The following is a 17,830-nucleotide window of genomic DNA, read 5'->3' as shown; positions in this document are numbered from 1 at the left end:
ATCTCAAAGATTTTTTTTATTTTGTGTTTTATAATTTTATCTTTTTTTATATATAAAAAATGTAAGCTTTTTATAAAAATAATAATAGTGCGTGAAATAAAATAATACAAAATAACCTATCTTTTAAATAGTTAATTAATTTTTTATTTCATTCTTTCATTAGTTAATGCTAGTAATTAATTAGTTAATTATTTGTTTAATTGATTAGTTGATTAAATGTTAATTAATTTTTCTTTTATTTATTTGGTGGATTTATTTGATTAATTGTTTAATATATTTCAATGTTTTTAGTCGATTAATTAGATAATCCATGTCTATACCCTCACATGTAAATAATCATACTAACATTTCACACAATTTTAATTTCAAACGACTCTCGCCATCATTCAAAACTGTCAATGCGGTTTCGTCAAACCCTTTTCTCAATCAAATCTTCAAGACACTCTCCAATATTCAAACCATTTTCATAGTAAGTTGGAAGAAAAAGACTACCTGGATGAAATATCCAGTCGTAATCCCGAATATTAGACCCAAGTTGTAAGAGCTTGCAAGCCACAAATATTCGTCTCCTTCAAAATATTTGTAAATATTCAAACGTATTTTCTCAATAAAATCTGAAGAAAAAGATTACCCTGGGTGAAATATCCAGTCGTAATCCCGAATATTAGGCCCAAGTTGTAAGAACTTGTAAGCCCTATGTATTCGTCTTCTCTTCAAAAACGCTCCAATATTCAAATCATTTTTATAAGTGAATTTGAAGAAAAAGATTACCCTGGATGGAATATCCGGTCGTAATCCCGAATATTAGGCCCAAGTTGTAAGAGCTTGTAAGCCTTAAGTATTCGTCTTCCCTTTAAAACACTTGTAAATATTCAAACTTCTTTTCTCAATAAAATTGAAAGAAAAAGATTACCTGGGTGAAAGGTCCAGACGTAATCCCGAGTATTAGACTCAAGTTGTAAGAGCGTGCAAGTCATAAATACTCGTCTTTCAAGCCCCAAAACACATTCAACCAATCAAACTCTTTTTTCGTCGTCGTGCGATTGATCAGGAAAACCTTTTCATAAATGAAAGACGTCTTGTCTTAAGGTGATGTAAATCAATGCTTCGTCCATAATTGTTGAGTTGAGATAAGTGATGTTTTTCCGAATGTTGATTTGTAAATCCATTCGATGTGTGGTATACGTCCGCTCTTCATCTGTTTTGGGTAAAACAATGTTTTCGTCGATTAATACAATATAGCTTTCGCTAAAATCGACCAACAAACAAATATTTTTATACCCAGGACTATGTGTGCCTTGAGTTCTCTATTGAGATACGTAGGAGCAGGATTGCGAAATCTTGTCAGGCCCATTAATAAAAAACTTAGGTTTAGTCCCATTCGTTGTAAAAAATCCAAAAATATCTTCTCTTTTTCTTTTGATCCTATTATTCTTTCCCTCATAATAACTTGAGAAGCCTAACATTTCAAGCTAACACTAACGCGCACAAATAACCTAATGGTTCCCGTTGAGTACAACGGACGTGAGGGGTGCTAATACCTTCCTCTTACGTAATCGACTCTCGAACCCTGATTTGATTCCGACGACCATAATCATTATCGTTATTTCTTGGGTTTTATCGATATTTCCCTTTTCCTTTTTAGGAATAAATAAAGTTCGGTGGAGACTCTGTTTAGTCAATCATGCGAGCGTGCGATTGCGCTTCGCTAAGTCGTGCTCTCATTTTTCGAGGTGCGACACAGTGGTACTTGGACTCAAGATGCTCATCACACATGTCTGGAAGGAAAGATTGGCTTGTCAACATAAATCCCTCAATGAAGAACATGGTGAAATTTGCAAATGACAATACTCTAGAAGCTGAAGGTGTTGGTGATGTTCTGATTATGAGGAAAGATAACAAGAGGTCAATAATTTCAAATATGTTGTACATGCCATGCATGAAGAGCAATTTGCTCAGCATATGGAACTTAGTCGAAAATAACTACAAGGTGTCGATCAAAGACAAAATGATGAGGGTTCTCGACTCAAATGGAAGGTTGATCTTGAAGGCTCCAACGTCTCATAATAGAACCTTCAAGGTTGAGCTTAATGTGATGAAGCATAAGTGCCTTGCAACATCAACCAACAAATATGAATGGATATGGCATTATAGACTTGGTCATCTCAATTTCAAAGACATCATAGATTTGAAAAGAAGAAATATGGTTTCAGGATTACCAGAAATTGACATTCCAAGCGAAGTCGTGAAGAATGTGTGCAGGCGAAGCAACACAAGAACAACTTCAGTAAGGATGCAGGAAGCAGGTCGAAGGCAATTCTTGAAGTCATATACTCTGATGTATGTGGTCCTATCCAGGTGGATTCGATTGGAGGTAAAAAATACTTTGTTACATTCATAGATGATTTCAGTCAAAATTATGGACATACCTGATCAAGAAGTAAAGTGAAGTGATCAAGGTATTTGCCAAGTTTAAATATATGGTCGAAAGACAAAATGGTCGAAAGCTTAATATTCTGATGACTGATGATGGTAAAGAATATGTGTTAAAAGACTTCGACGCATTATATGTGAAAGAAGGGATTGTGCATGAGGTGGTGCCACCCTACACTCCACAACATAATGTAGTCGTAGAAAGGAAGAATAGAACCATCATGAATATGGTGAGAAGTATGTTGAAAGGCATGAATCTACCCAAATAATTATGGGGAGAAGCTGTGTCGACTAAAACATATATCCTAAACCGATGTCCGATGAAGAAGCTATAAGGAATCACGCCAGAAGAATGTCAGTCTGGTGTCAAGCCTAGCTTGAGTGATATGAAGGTGTTTGGATCTATAGCACATAGACATGTTCTAGATAAATTGAGAAGAAAACTTGATACAAGTCGAGTCAGATGATCCTGATAAGATATCATTCGACTAGAGGATACAAGTTGTTCGACCTAGTGAGCAAGCAAGTGGTGATCAACAGGGACGTAATCATATATGAGCTTAAGGAATGGGGTTGAAACGAGAATGTTAAGAGGGATTCATTGAGAATATTATGTGATGAACCGGCTAGTGAAGTCGAACGAGAAGTTCGACAAGAAGTCAAAGGTGAAGCAGGCCCAAATAGACCTCAAAGAACAAGACACATGCCTGAAAGGTTGCAAGATTGTGTGATTACATCAGATGATGTGGTCAATGAAGAAGGTGAGCTGGTACACTATGTTTTCTACACAAATGTCGAACCAGTCAATGCAACTGAGGCATTGAAAGATTCGAAGTGGGTGAAAGCAATGAACGAAGAACTGAAGTCAATCGAAGTCTGCAATGCCTGATCACTTGTCGAATTGCCCCAAGACAAGAAGGCAATTGATGTGAAGTGGGTATACAAGGTGAATTTGAATCCCAAAGGAGAAGTGACTCGACACAAGGCAAGACTTGTGGTGAAAGGATTTCTTCAGAAAAAGGAGTCGACTTCGACGAAGTTTTTGCACATGTTGCTAGGATCGAAAATCAGGTTGGTTGTTGGTCTAACAAACATAAACAACTGTCATATGTGTCAGATGGATGTGAAATGTGCATTCCTGAATGGCCCATTAGAAAAAGAAGTTTATGTTGCACAACCATCTGGGTTTGTGAAATAATGCAAAGATAGAAAGGTGTATATGCTACATAAAGCCCTGTACGGACTTAAATAAGCTCCAAGAGCTTGGAACAATAACACAAATGGTTTTCTAAGGAAGAAGGAATTTGTGAAATGCACAACTGAACATGGAGTATATGTAAGAAGAAGCAAGATAGAATTTCTTATACTATGTCTATATGTCGATGACTTGTTGATAACAGGTAGTTGTAAGAAGGAGATCAAAGACTTCAAAGGCGATCTCAACAAGGAATTCAAAATGTCATATATGGATGACATTTCATATTTCCTGGCCATCGAATTCTACAAGAGTGGTAGAGGTTTGATGATGCATCAAAGAAGGTATGCAGGAGAAATACTCAAGAGATTTGAGATGCAAGATTGTAACCCAACTTCGACTCCAGTTGAGCCTAAATTACAACTGTCGAAAGCTTCAGATGAAGATGATGTTGACCCAACCCAATATAGAAGACTTATTGGTCACTTCGATACCTTTGTCACACAAGGCCTGACTTAGCATACATTGTAGGTATGGTGAGTAGATTCATGCAGAAACCAAAGGTATCACATCTAGCAGGGGCGAAGAGGATACTAAGGTATCTCAAAGGAACTCTCGACTATGGCTTTTTGTTTCCTGCAACTGATAAAGGAAAAGAATGCAAACTAGTGGGATACACCGATCTAAGTTGGTTTAGTGATGTTAAGGATCGAAAATTCACAGTTGGCTATGTGTTTATGCTAGGTGGTGCACTAGTTTCTTGGAGTTCGAGAAAGGAGCCAGTAGTGACATTATCATTGTATGAAGCAGAATACATAGTTGCTTTCCTTTGTGCATGCCAAGCAACGTGGACGGTGAATCTGGTTGAAGAGATAACAACAAAGAGTCATGGAGCAATTACCATGAAGATCGACAACATGTCAGCTATCAATCTAGCGAAGAATCCGATAGCACATGGTCGAAGCAAACACATTGAAATGAGATTCCATTATCTTCGAGAGCATGTAATAGATGTAAGATGAATTTGGAACATTGCAAAACTAAGAATCAGATTGCAAATATCATGACAAAGGGAGTGCACGTCGAAGTGTTCAGAAGACTAAGTGCTATGATAAATGTAAATATCTTAGACACAATGAATTGGGTAGTGTGTTGAATTGTAATTCCTTGTGTTGAATAACTTAGTGTGTCGAAACATGTTGCTTCACACAAGATTTCGACTTAGACCTATTTTTAGTAGTGTTAATTATTTTGGGCTTTTATAATTTTGAGATCTGCCTTAGGGAGTAAGTTAACCTAAATTTATAAATAGAGGGAGTAACCCCTATTCTTTTAAGCAGAACTCATAACATTGTATTCATAGAATTTTACAGTTGTAAAGTGAATAAGGAAGTTTTCCACAGGTTGTGGACAGAGAGTAAACTCTGCAGAAAATATTTTTTCTTCTTCTCCAACGTTCTTTTCTTTTCTTTCTTTCTCAAGCGTTCTTTTCATTTCATTGTCATTGTGGGGTTGATAACAATATTGTTCATTAAGATTGATGGAAATTCTTCATAGATTGTGGTGGATTTCCAACAAGAATCATTAAGTGTGTCAATTCCAATAAAAGTTAGTTAGAAACATTTCTCTGTTTTCCATGTTCATCATATTTATCTTCTCCCTCTTATGCACCAACGGTGAGCATCTTCTATCACTCTAAGCACCCAAACAAATTATATATAATACATTACAAAATTGAAATTCGTCTTAGTAGTTAGAGTTTCTTGTTTGTTAACAAAAACAAATATAGAGAACAAACACCTCCATAAATTATACATTTAGGTGTTATTTCTGAAGAATGAGCAAGTGAAATGGGTTTTATTGATGAATACAAAAGTTTGGTATGAAGAAATTGATAGTTATTAGGTAAAACAACAGCTAAAATAACAAAGCCACTAAAGAGAGCAAGACAAAATCCTAATGTATTTACATCCATGGACTCAGTGTTGTGTTTGGATACATTTCTCTATGTCTGCAAGAATGTCAACTTCTCTGGTAATCCAGTTTCAGCCGTTGCTATTGCTACTGCCAATGCATAAGTGTATAGACCAACAAATTAGAGTTTATTCAATACATGTGGATTATCTATTAGTATACTTTTTCCATTAGAATCTTTTGGTAACTCAAGGAAAATTGAGCAAGACGAGGATATTAAGAATTGGAGCTGGCTTGTTTCTACGAAGAGGGTGAATGATCCGCTATCGTACATACGCAAAAAAACGAGAATTAAGAATGTAGTAAATTGGAAGCGACAGTCGAGTCGTATCACAAAGGTTATTGAATGTTTTAACAAAAAAATCCTAATAATAAGGAGAGTTTTTATGGTTCAAAAATATAAATCGAAAATGATTAAGATAAAAATAAAATTAATAAATAAGTTAATCTACTGTATTGATTTTCGACTTATCATAGATTCTTATAATTTCATTTTCCTAAGCTAATTCTATCATATTCGACTACAATACCCACTGACAAGCGCAATTGGTATTATATGATGTATGATCCTAATTTCCGAATTAAACAAACGAATATAAGCAGTTGCGAGTTAAGCAAACACGACTTAATCAAACACGATAACGAAAAAGTTACACTAACGTGATTATAGTTAAGGATCATACAAATAATCGAATTTAATTAAATATATCTTATAAGCAACAATCAAATTAAACAAACGAAAGCAGTCGAATTAAGCAAACGAGTTTATAGAAAGAATTGAAAAGAAATCGAATTTAAACTAAATTTAATAAAAACCTCAAAGTAGAATTCAGATACAGCAGATCAACTCTTTGAGAAATAGCTCTCCATAAGATTCATATGCCTTATTTTCTATTTCATTGATGTTGAATAATAAATCCTAAAACTACTAATTTGTTTAAACAGAGCAATGGAATTCGGGCCTAATAGCAACCACAAAAAAAATACAAAATTGGCTCAAAAGATAAGTATTTTCGTAAGTCTGAACTGAAAACGAATTATGTGACTCTTCTTAACTCTGAATTTTCTTCTTACTTCAACACAAAACTTGTAGTTGATCCTCTCAATTTCCAAAACATATTAGAACACGTCAATTCGATTTTCGTAACTCAAGTTATGATTTTTAAAACGAAAAGGTATACGGTTTATTCAAAAAATAGGCAGAATTCGATTTAACTTTCAAAAACTTATTAAAAATAATTTGAGAAGTCATATAAAAATCTTAATACAAAATAAAAGATAATATTAAAATACACTGATAAGTGAATTTTAAGTTGTTTTGCAACTGAAAATTATTTCTTATGCTTTCTCTTACCGAGTGCACCAAATTCCTCTACACCTCCCTATTCAATTTTGCAAGAAGAGAAAATCCATAGTCAGACTTATTGGTACTGTGTGTTGTTATATTTTTGGAGATACATCACACTCATGCTTTGAAGCTTGGACAAGTTTTATGGTCTTTTTGTTCATGGTGTGTTCAATCATATGAACCTAAGAAAAAAGTTTATAGAATGATTATATAAAATAATTCACACCAACAATGTATTATCTTTAATATCTCTCTATATAGAGAACAACAACAGCAACAACACCTCCATAAATTATACATTTAGGTGTTATTGGTGAAGAAAATGAGTTTTATTAAGATGAATACAAAATTTTGGTTTGAAGAAATTGATAGTTATTAGGTGAAACAGCAGCTAAAATAACAAAGCCACTAAAGAGAGCAAGAGAAAGTCCTAAAGTATTTACAACCATGGACTCTGTGTTGTGTTTGGATACATTTCTTTGTGTTTGCAAGAATGTTAACTTCTCTAGTAATCCAGTTTCAGCCGTTGCTACTGCCAATGCATAAGTGTATAGACCAACAAATACATGCCAAGGTAACATCATTTTCCTCACTCTTCGCACTTCTCCTCGGTGCCAAAACTTCGAGAACCCTATTAGCCACTGCAATGCAGAGGAAGCAATCACTCAAAAGAGTACTGATATTTAAACATGAATATATATTAGTGTTAAACAATGAAGAAAAATACCTGAGCTCCAAAGAGGGATACACAAATAAAACCCATCCATGAATGCAAACTATAGAAATTAGCCAAAATCCCATCATCCTTTCCCTGAAACTTAGTCCAAATTCCAAATATCCCAAAACATAAAGCCAATCCTTGAAGCCATAAATGCATTAATTTCTTTAACCCTTTGGATCCAGGTAACCATCTATGCACCAAAATTGCTGCACAATATTCATCATTAACAACATCGACAACAAACAAAATACATGTATTACTGAAACTACTACTAGTATACTAGTAGTACCTTCTCCACTTAAGAGGATAAACCCAATGACCATGAGTAAAGGATGAAGAATCTGCAATTAAAAATAAAATAAATAGAATCATTGCAGAAAGAAAGAGATCAAGAAAGAGGGGTGTTATGTAGTGCTTACTGAATAGATGAGATCTTGTTGAGGAAGTGAAGGATTGAGGAAGCTGGATTTGAAAGAGAGAGTCCAGAAGAGAACAAGAAATGCTACTGCAAGACCGGAAACTCTTGCTAGAAATAGCAAACTGCCCATATCTGCTGCCGACAACTCACTTCTTAGATCCACTTCTACTCTACTCTGATCTTTATGAGTAAATGTTATACTATTATTGTATAGAAATTAAGTGAGTTTAGATTCTTGATTACAAGTGCTCTTCAAGTATTTTTTTTTTAAATTATTTATTATTATTATAAGTCTTTAAAAGTGTGGTACCACATTAGTTGGCTTTTTTTTATATAAACTTTAAGATTAAATATGTTTTTATCCTTCTAATTATATTTGTTAAATAATATACCCATTTTTGCTTTTGGTCTTAAGACTCATCTTTTTCTTTTAATGGTTTATTGAAAGGGGATTGCTTCTTTTTTTTCTTCATTCTTGTGAAGTTCCAAAATGTTCCTTGATATTAAAATCCGAACGCACATGTTATACACCGCGCCATCATAATAAGTGAGTCACTCTTATTTACTCAAAAATAATATGTAGGTCAGTTTTTGATTATTGTCTAGATATCAATCATTTGAAAACACCGAGAGATAAATTGAATATAACGTCATATGTATTATTCATTTAATGATCAATATCACTATACTTGTAAAAAGTTCTATAAAAATCTCTTTTTATTCTCAATCAAGTTTTATACTTCATGATCATTTTTTTTTTTCTTCGTTTTTTTCAAATCAAAAAGAGTAAAAGAAAAATGAAATTTTAGATAATGTACAAGTATTTTCTTCCACGTTGTTAGTAAGAATTTGGTTTTTCTACCGAAAAACGAATGTGCGTTTGGTTTTTAAAACCCGGATTATGTTACATGTGATTTTGGAAAATAAAATCTGAATTGTTTTCATGTTGAATTTTAATTTAATTATGTTACGGCTGGTTGCAACAATGATGCATCCTAACACTGTCTCCAAAAATATGGCGGTTACACCAGATGATGTCTAGGTATCAAGTGTTGTCTATGTAGTTGTTGGAAAACAATTTATAATTAAATAGAAATTTGTTATTCGTGATCATATACTCCAATAGATCTGCATGAAGATTGTTAAATTGGGGTTCGACATTGTAATCAGAAGGTCAAATTTTAGTTATGGTAGAAGACCAACATTTATGGCGAGACATGCGAAAGAAGTGTCAAGTACCAAAAACCTATCTAGAAGTTGAAGCGGCATGATACCAGAACGAGGAAATGTGAACGTCTTTTTAAGTTGCGGGAGTGCCTTAAGGCAAATGATACATGGATATTTAATTTGGTTTATGGTATACATAATTATGACTTGTGTTACAAGTTAGTCGGTAATCCCATTGCATGTCACCTTAATTCTGAAGAGAACGAAATTGTTTCTAACATGACATTTAACATGGTGCAACCCAAATACATACTTGCAACTTTGAAATGGAAAAGACCTCAAAGGATTCTCCTAAGAAGTTCAAACCTACACGGAGTGACAATTCAACAAAGTGGTCTCGTTCCTATTTCGAGCATGTTGACACACATTTTTCGGATTCTCCAATTTCAAAATCTCAAAAAAGTGTTATCAAAGATGCTCGCATTAGCAAACTATCTCCTTCACCACCTTTACCAAAAATCATACATATTGAAAAGATGTCAATTTTTATGCACAAATACATTGAACGGATTGTGGATGTTAATGGTGACATTAATTGTCGATGTTGAATTCAAAAACTAGAATGTATATATGAGTGAAGTTAAGCTAGCATCCAAAGTAGACTTCATAGTTACCCAGAATAAGATGTTGAAGACTCAAATCATCCAAGTTGCACTTCACCAAGCATCATCATGCTCCCCCCAGAACATATCTGAGACAACCTAAGCCTAACCCAAAGGGACAATCAAATGTTGTAATAATTATAAGTAGTAAGCAAGTGGAAGATTTTGGCGAAAAAATTGAGTAAGTAAAAGAGAGCGAACCAACATCACCGAGAAGGAGGTTGTTGAGGAGGAAAAGAAAGAGGAACCTTATGTTACTCTTCCTCCCTATAAACCCCATTTCTTATTTCTGCAAAGGTTTGCAAAGGCAAGTAGAAGCCCAATTTAAGAAGTATGTGGAGTTGATGAAAAAGCTCTACATCAATATTACTTTCATAGAAACTCTAGATAGATGTCTTCCTATGCAAATTTTCTGAAAGAGATCATCTCTAAAAAGTGGAAGTTGGAAGATCATGAGACTTTAGCGCTAACTATTGATAGTAGCGCTTTAATTCAAAACTAATGTCTTTTAAAGCTTAAGGATCCAGGGAGTTTTTCAGTTTCATGTGTTATCAGGATAATGAGTTTTGAGAGGGCGTTGTGTGATTTAGGGGTCAACATTAGCCTGATGCTTATATCTATTTTTCAAAAACTTGACCTTTGTGAGATGAAGTCCACCATATTTTTTTTCCAGATGGAAGATAAGTCAATTAAGTACCTAGTTGGAATATTGAAGGATGTGCCCTTAAGGATTGGGAGGTTATTTATACACACTGATTTAGTGATCATGGAGATGGAGGAAGATTCTCAGATCCCTATTATTTTAGGTAGACCTTTCCTGGCCACAGTCGGTGCTATAATAAATGTAAAACATGGAAAGCTCACCTTTGAAGTAGGAGATGATAAGATTGAGTTTGTTATGGCTAAATTAATGAAAAACCGTTCACTTAAAAACTCTTGTTTCAGTCTTAACATAACTAATCAAGATGTCAAAGAGAACAATTTCACAAAACAGGAAGGTGAAAACAAGGAAGCGAAGGCCTATGGAAAACTATGAGATAGAAAACCTAGCCTCCAATCTAAAGTGCTAGTACATGGGGCAGCCCCAAAATTGAAAAATAAACCTCTACCACCAGACCTCTAATATGAACCCCCTCACAAAGAAAGAAATAAAAGGGTAAAGAGTATGGGAAATGGATGGATATGTTCAAATGGAGCGCTAAGGTTTTTAAGAACATTGTTAATAAATTAAGTTTGAAGGAAGCACCCTCTTGATTATGAGGGACAGATGGTCAAGCTAATGGCCTTAAAGAAGCGTTGCTTAGGAGATAACCCACATAATTGTGTGTCTTATTTTTCTTATGTGTCTTTTTTTATGAATAAAAAGAAATTTAAACAAAGAGTACCACCACCTCCTCTAGACGATATGCGTCAATAAATGCTAATAAAAAATGGGGTAAATCATAAAAGCAAAGCAACAAATTTAAGTAATTTTTCACTGCCTCTGCCATTAAACATTTCGAATTTTCTCTCTCCCTTTTCTTTCACTAATAACATTGGGGAAACTACCTAGTTTAAGTATGAGGGGTTTTATATGTTTTTTTTGTTTAATTATTTGTTTTATCTGTTTGTGTGTTTTTCATGTTTCTATGAAAAATCTATATATGCCCCTGAATCAAAATTTAAATTTGGTTTTGAAGAGTCTTGATTATATGTGTATTTGAAAGTATATTTAGTCTATGAGAAGAGAGACTTAAGTTTAAGGACCCTGAGGAAGTTTAATAAATCAGTATTGTCGTAACACCTAAAGTCTCCTAATTAAATTTTGATTTAACTCGATTTTACTTGTAGTTTTTATTACTCCCTCCATTATCTTTTATAAGAAAATTTTGACTTTTAGGTACATTAAATAAATGATGTATTTAGACTATATATGAACCAGATACATCAATTGTTCAATGAACCTAAAAGTCAAAATTTGTTTATAAAAGAAAATGTAGGGAGTACCTGTGAGTACTTTCTGAGTAATTTGTATAATTTGTCTTGACATTAATTTTTAGTCTGCACTGTGTGTTGGTTGGCTAAGGAAAAAATTGACTTCTTTTAAAGAAATATGTGCAGTAAAAGGAAATTGCACCTACTAAATTGGGTAACCCTCGCCCAATTATTCAGCCCAACGATGGTTGATCCCCAATGACAAAAAAAAGAAAAAATTATGAAAATATGAATAAATGTGTGTAAAATAAAGAATGATTAATTATAGTAAGTTGGGTGCACCCGAAAATGATCGCCATCCCCAAAGGTTAGTTTGTCCAAATCACTGTGAATAAAATTCCTCAGTCCAAGCCCACTGGTGTGTCATGATATGTGTTTTAAATGTCTTAATATGATTGCTTTGTTTATTTAAAAAGAAAAGAAAATCAGGTGCAAAGACTTATAGTCAAAATCCATAGTGGAATTGGTGTTTTTGAGAGAGACTCTAGTTTGTGCTTTTCACAAAACCCTTAGAACCAAGTGATTACTAAAAGAATTAACCTCTAACCAATAAGAACATAGACTTCTGTATGAGTATGAGTATCTTCAATTTACTATTTTGAACTCTTCAACGTGAAACCTTTTCTTTTTAAAATTCTTTTGATGCAAGCAAAATTGCTTGAGGACAAGTAATGGTTCAAGTGTGAGGGGTTGGATTAGTGGAATTTTGACTATGTTTTTAGTATGTTTTGTTTGTGATTTATAAGTAGTTAATCTTTGTTATTGTGTACTTTGTCATACCTCAATTTTGTCCCTCATTTAATAAACTAATAAATACATCATGACATTTGCGTCATCTGGATAGCATAACATGCATTTCATCTTGCATAATGCCTAAAATAATAACCAGAATAAATTTTTGGATTTACAGACAGACCAATCGGACTGATCCTTAAATGTACATGAAATCAGCGGGCAAATTTTTTTAAAATCGAGCCTACAGACGTCAGTTTTATTAATATACGATTCACATAGTTTAACCTGACATGCTAGTTTTTATTTTCGACTACTTTTTCGATCATATTTCGATAAGCCTAAGCCTTTTAACCGATCATTTTTATTTCAAAATTTGATCAAAACCTGTATGTTTTCGAGAATTTTATTTTGTGTTGATCATTTTAGTGCATTCGGTTTAATTTTTTGAGCACTTTGCATCCGATTTTTATTCATTTTTTATCCTTTTATTTTTGTTTTTAGCCAAAATAATCAGTTAATTAGAATTAATTGGATAATTGGGTTATTTTTTTTATCTTATTACTAAACATTTTTAAAATAAAAGAGAATAAGGAATAAAAATAGAAAAGAAGTTGGTTGGTCTTGATCCATTCTCACACAAACGACGACACATGTCTTGCTATAATTTGAAGAAGAGAAACACATGAGAACCACAATGGTTTGTGCTTCAACTGTTTTGATTCAGGACTACATGACAAAATTTTTCCAACTATGAGTGGGACACGCAGCTCATGGAGATTGTTTTTTTTTCTTTCCAAAATTCATAAATGACCAATGACAATTGATGAAAGAGACAACTAGCAGACGTTGGGGTCACATTCGTTTCTTCATTTGAGAATTACCCTTTTTCATTTTATGGATATTCTTACTATATTACTCTCTCATAAAATCTCTCTCTCTCTCTCTCTCTCTCTCTCTCTCTCTCTCTCTCTCTCTCTCTCTCTCCCTCCCTCCCTTTTTTCATGAACCAAATAAACCTCTCTCACACATATTATACTATCCTCTCACCATAACTAAAAAATAAATTTTTCTCATATGTAACTCATCTCGCCTACCATATCACCATCAACACACCTTCATGCTTCCATGAAAATCACAGTAACATAACCGCATAATTTCACCTCTTCAACCTCAACTACACATCTCCTAATCACCCATAAACAACAATAACTTTTTTCCATACCCAACATCCCCGTGACACAAACCCATAACCTCCTCTCATCATTTTTTCTCACATAGTAAAACAATAAACCTCCATGTGAGATTCATCTCTTCCACACACCTTATCTTCTAACCATTGTTACTATCCTCTTTCCTCTCATCACTTGCACCAAACTTTCCAACCATAACACTTCATTCCCTCTATTTAATCATCATCCATCTTCATCTTTCCAACCTCTTCTTCCTTCACCCTCACTGTGAGTTCCACTCTCATCACAACAACCCAACCATATTATAAAAAGAAAGAAAATGGATCAAACAATGGAAAGAGAACAAAAAATTTCTGCAGCTATTATCCTTTGATCAAGAACCACCATCTTTACATTAAACTTCTCTCCATTATAATAACCATGTAAAAACTTAAACCACCTTACTGTTAGCTGGAAAATTTTGGCTAAGGGAAAAGCCAATTTCTACCAGACGTCTGTTGGAAGCTCCTCGACAGAAAAGGTGGACAAGGTTGTCGATCGACACATACAAGCTTGGGTCGAAGTCGAAAGGTTCTGAATGGAAAATGGGAACGTGGGAACGTAAAAAGGTCGTGGGTAGTTTGTAAGACCTTAATTTCAACCCTAAGATCCCTCATGGCATCATGTTATTGCACAAGTGCATTGTCTCAAGGATCATAGCATGTTTGGCTCCTTAACCCTAGGGTTGGGACTTGTTTGAGTGATTTGAGATCACCAAGCATGTTTGTATTGTATTTTATTGATTTTCTTATTTGATTACTAACCAAAAGCACAAAAGTATGCCACTAACTCTTTTTGTTTTGAAGCTCAAGTGATCATGTGCTCCACAATGCTCCTAGGAGACTCCTAAGCCCAATGCAATGGCTAGATGAAGATGAGACAAAGCATGACAATGGTCCACAAAGTTCCTAATCATCATATATGTCTCCCAAGTATCTCAATTTTCCAATTTTATCAAGATAACCCAAAGAGCTTGAAGATTGTTTCACAAGGAAACCCTAATTTCACTATGCTTTGACTATGCCTTGCCCATGAAGCAATCTCAACCTATGATCAAATTTAATCAAGGGAAGTTCTTTAATTTATCATTTTATGCATATATGAGCCCATTTGAGGCCCCTTAATCACTTATTCATCAAGATTGGAAGTTTGACTTTGAAAAGTTGACCAGTCAAGTCATCTGACTAAGCTGAGGTTCAGTGAGCTATAACTTTTGATGTGTTTGTCAAATGAAAATGACCCCAAAATAAAAAATGTTACTAAGAACCATATGAACAACTTTAATGTTCATAAAAAATCTATTTTAATATTTTAAGGTCATAATTCATTTCCAAACATTATAGGTCATTTTGGCTGAAACCCTAATTTTGGGTCAACTTGACAAGGACATAACTTTCTCAATTTTTATGATTTTGATGTGGGACAAAAAGAATTGGAATGCTTGAGATGTCTAATTCAAATTTTATTTTGTACAAAATTTCATAATCCTAAAGGAAATACATGTGACATTGCAAAACATTATAGGTCACCTTTGACCTAATTCATTGAATTTGAAAAAGTACCCAACTTCAAACGCCCATAACTTTGTCATAGAAAATCCAAATGATGCAAACTTTGAGTCTAAGTTAACTATATTAAAAATATATACAACTTTGATGTTGGAGATTGTTTCATTTTAATCTTTTATCATGAGGACAAAGGGGTTTGATCAAGCTTACTTTTGGCTAACTTTTTCAAAGTGATTTGAACATGTTTTACACTTGAACTTTCCAAGCCAGTTTTGATCAATTTTCACATGTCAAATGGTTTTTTTCCCAACATGACTTTTATTCCTTATTTCAAGAAGTTTCCAACCATTACTCACAATAGTCATTTGGATCTACCATTTGGGAGATTCGAATTTTTCTTCATTTATGTGCATTCTTGATATTTTATGTTAAAGCTTGAGATGCAAGCCTTTTCCATTCCATGTGCATGACCACATGCTTCCCATATGATCTCAGCAAGCTCCTTCATCCATTCATGGACCTCTCACACGTCCATAAAGGCCCATGCATTCAAAATTTCAATTCTCATGCACATGAGCAAAATGTGATATTCATATGCATTTACCTATAAATAGGGGCTTCCTCTCCTTAATTTCATAACCTTTTTGGAGATCCCACATGCTGCTGAACTAAAACCACAACCCTCACCAAAGGAATCACTCACCATTTTTCAGTATTTTCGAGCTTGAAATTCAGCAACATTAGTTGAATTTCAAAGCTAGATTCCTTAGCCAATCATCTTCCCCATATTCAAAGATCAAAAAGGAGAAAAAGGCTTGAAGGATTCGTGGCCAGAAACTCACCATTTTGAAGATATAAGTTCAAACTGTTTGGATCTGAAACTCACAATTCAATGTAGTATTCTTATGTTTTTGTGGTTCTCTGAAGTCTTCATACTTGAGGCAAGCTTTTGGTGCATTCAATTTTCCATTTCGAGATCAATCCGTGTGGACACCATGATTTTCTCTTTCATCTTTCTCTCAATATAGGAAGAATGAGAGGAATCTAATGGTACAGTGATGATCTATATCACATGAGCTTCATTTCCATTCCCTTGGTTTTCATTTTTGATAAGATTTGTTTTCCTGCAATTATGTCCGGATTCTGTTGGGCTGACCGGAGAAGACGGTGGTTTCCACCACCACCACTACATGTGTTAACCACAACCCTTGGATCTCTCCCTCACGATCTAATCTTGTGTCTCCATTCTAATTACTTTTTTTAATTCGTTATGTTTCGCTGTTGACTTGAGTACACCGTGCATCCTCAGATCCAGATCGTGTACCATATCCACGTCAATTAATGAAATGGATCCAGTGGCTCAGTTTTTTTCACTTATTTCATTTTCTCTTTATTTTCTTTTAATTCATTCTATTTTCAATAATTCATAAAAAATTCATATGAGGTCAGAAAAATATGAGACTAACTTAAAAAAAATTCTTGAAAAATCTAGTTTCATATTATGATTTTTAATTATTTATGTGACCTCATTTGATATTTTTCATGAATTATTTGTTTTGTAATGATTTTAATTCATTTTAAAATACTTTCTGACTTTAGAAAAATACAAAAATATTTTCATAGCATCTATGGGTCATGATATGTCAATGAAAAGTAGTCTCAACAATTTCTTGTTTGTTTTGAGATTATTTGAGATTTTAATTCATATTATGCTATTTTTGGTTGTTTTTAATTGATTTTAATTACTTTCTGACTTTAAAAATTCGTGAGAAAATTAGTCAAAGTTTGTTTGACTATGTTGAACCTGTGAAAATTTAATTGGACTTATTGAAGTTGTTTTGAATTGAATTTGAGGTTCAACTTTGTTTGTTTATTTTTTATTTGTATTTTCTTTTAATTCAAAAATTACCAAAAAAATATTATTGACTTCTTGACTTGTTATATTCATTCCTCTTCTGTTTGGTGTTGATCAAGGCTGAATTAATTCAACTTTGATCAAATTCATTGGATCTTGTGGTTTGAGAGTCCTTTGTTGGTGTAAGCCCTAGAGGCCAATACTTTTGGTACTTGTATTGAATTGTTTATTAATAATAAAAGGCTTTTTCTTTATTATGTTTGTTTAATAAAGTCCCTAGAATAGATAGTCCGTTTAATGTATTAAGTGTGACTTAATCATGAGATCACATTAAACATAAGGACACTATTCTTAAAGTATCCGTAGTCGAGCTTTATTGTGAAGTGGGATAACATTAAAGCATTAAGACTATTATGTATATAGACTGATGATCACATCTCATGGATCATGGATAAGGAGTTATCAAGTCTTAAACATAGGTATGAATATTAAGAGTAATATTTATACTGTATTGATCTGCTATGAGAATACTATATAAAATGTTATGCAAAGTGTCATAAGTTATTCTCATGGTGATAATGGTGTATTGCTGATCAAATATTGTCCGTAAT

General features: G+C 33.6%; 1 protein-coding gene across 1 annotated transcript; it reads right to left on the bottom strand.

Moving 5' to 3' along the window:
- Positions 1-7,127: 7,127 nt before the first annotated feature.
- On the bottom strand, positions 7,128-8,355 carry LOC127084476 (probable transmembrane ascorbate ferrireductase 4). The gene is made up of 4 exons (XM_051024933.1): positions 8,091-8,355; positions 7,961-8,012; positions 7,678-7,877; positions 7,128-7,591 (listed from the first exon to the last, which is right to left on the bottom strand). The coding sequence occupies exons 1-4, from the start codon at positions 8,217-8,219 to the stop codon at positions 7,283-7,285; spliced, it is 690 nt and encodes a 229-aa protein (XP_050880890.1). The 5' UTR covers positions 8,220-8,355; the 3' UTR covers positions 7,128-7,282.
- Between the last annotated feature and the right edge of the window lie 9,475 nt (positions 8,356-17,830).

This window comes from Lathyrus oleraceus, chromosome 5 (assembly GCF_024323335.1).
Source record: "Lathyrus oleraceus cultivar Zhongwan6 chromosome 5, CAAS_Psat_ZW6_1.0, whole genome shotgun sequence".
In the NCBI taxonomy this organism is placed as follows: domain Eukaryota; kingdom Viridiplantae; phylum Streptophyta; class Magnoliopsida; order Fabales; family Fabaceae; genus Lathyrus; species Lathyrus oleraceus.
This window is presented reverse-complemented; position numbering and strand designations above follow the sequence as displayed.

Coding starts and splice junctions, on each gene's coding strand:
- LOC127084476 (XM_051024933.1), bottom strand. CDS start 8,219: ATGGGCAGTTTGCTATTTCTAGCAAGAGTTTCCGGTCTTGCAGTAGCA. Junction 7,878..7,960: donor TATCCTCTTAAGTGGAGAAG/GTACTACTAGTA, acceptor AATATTGTGCAG/CAATTTTGGTGCATAGATGG. Junction 7,592..7,677: donor TATCCCTCTTTGGAGCTCAG/GTATTTTTCTTC, acceptor TCTGCATTGCAG/TGGCTAATAGGGTTCTCGAA.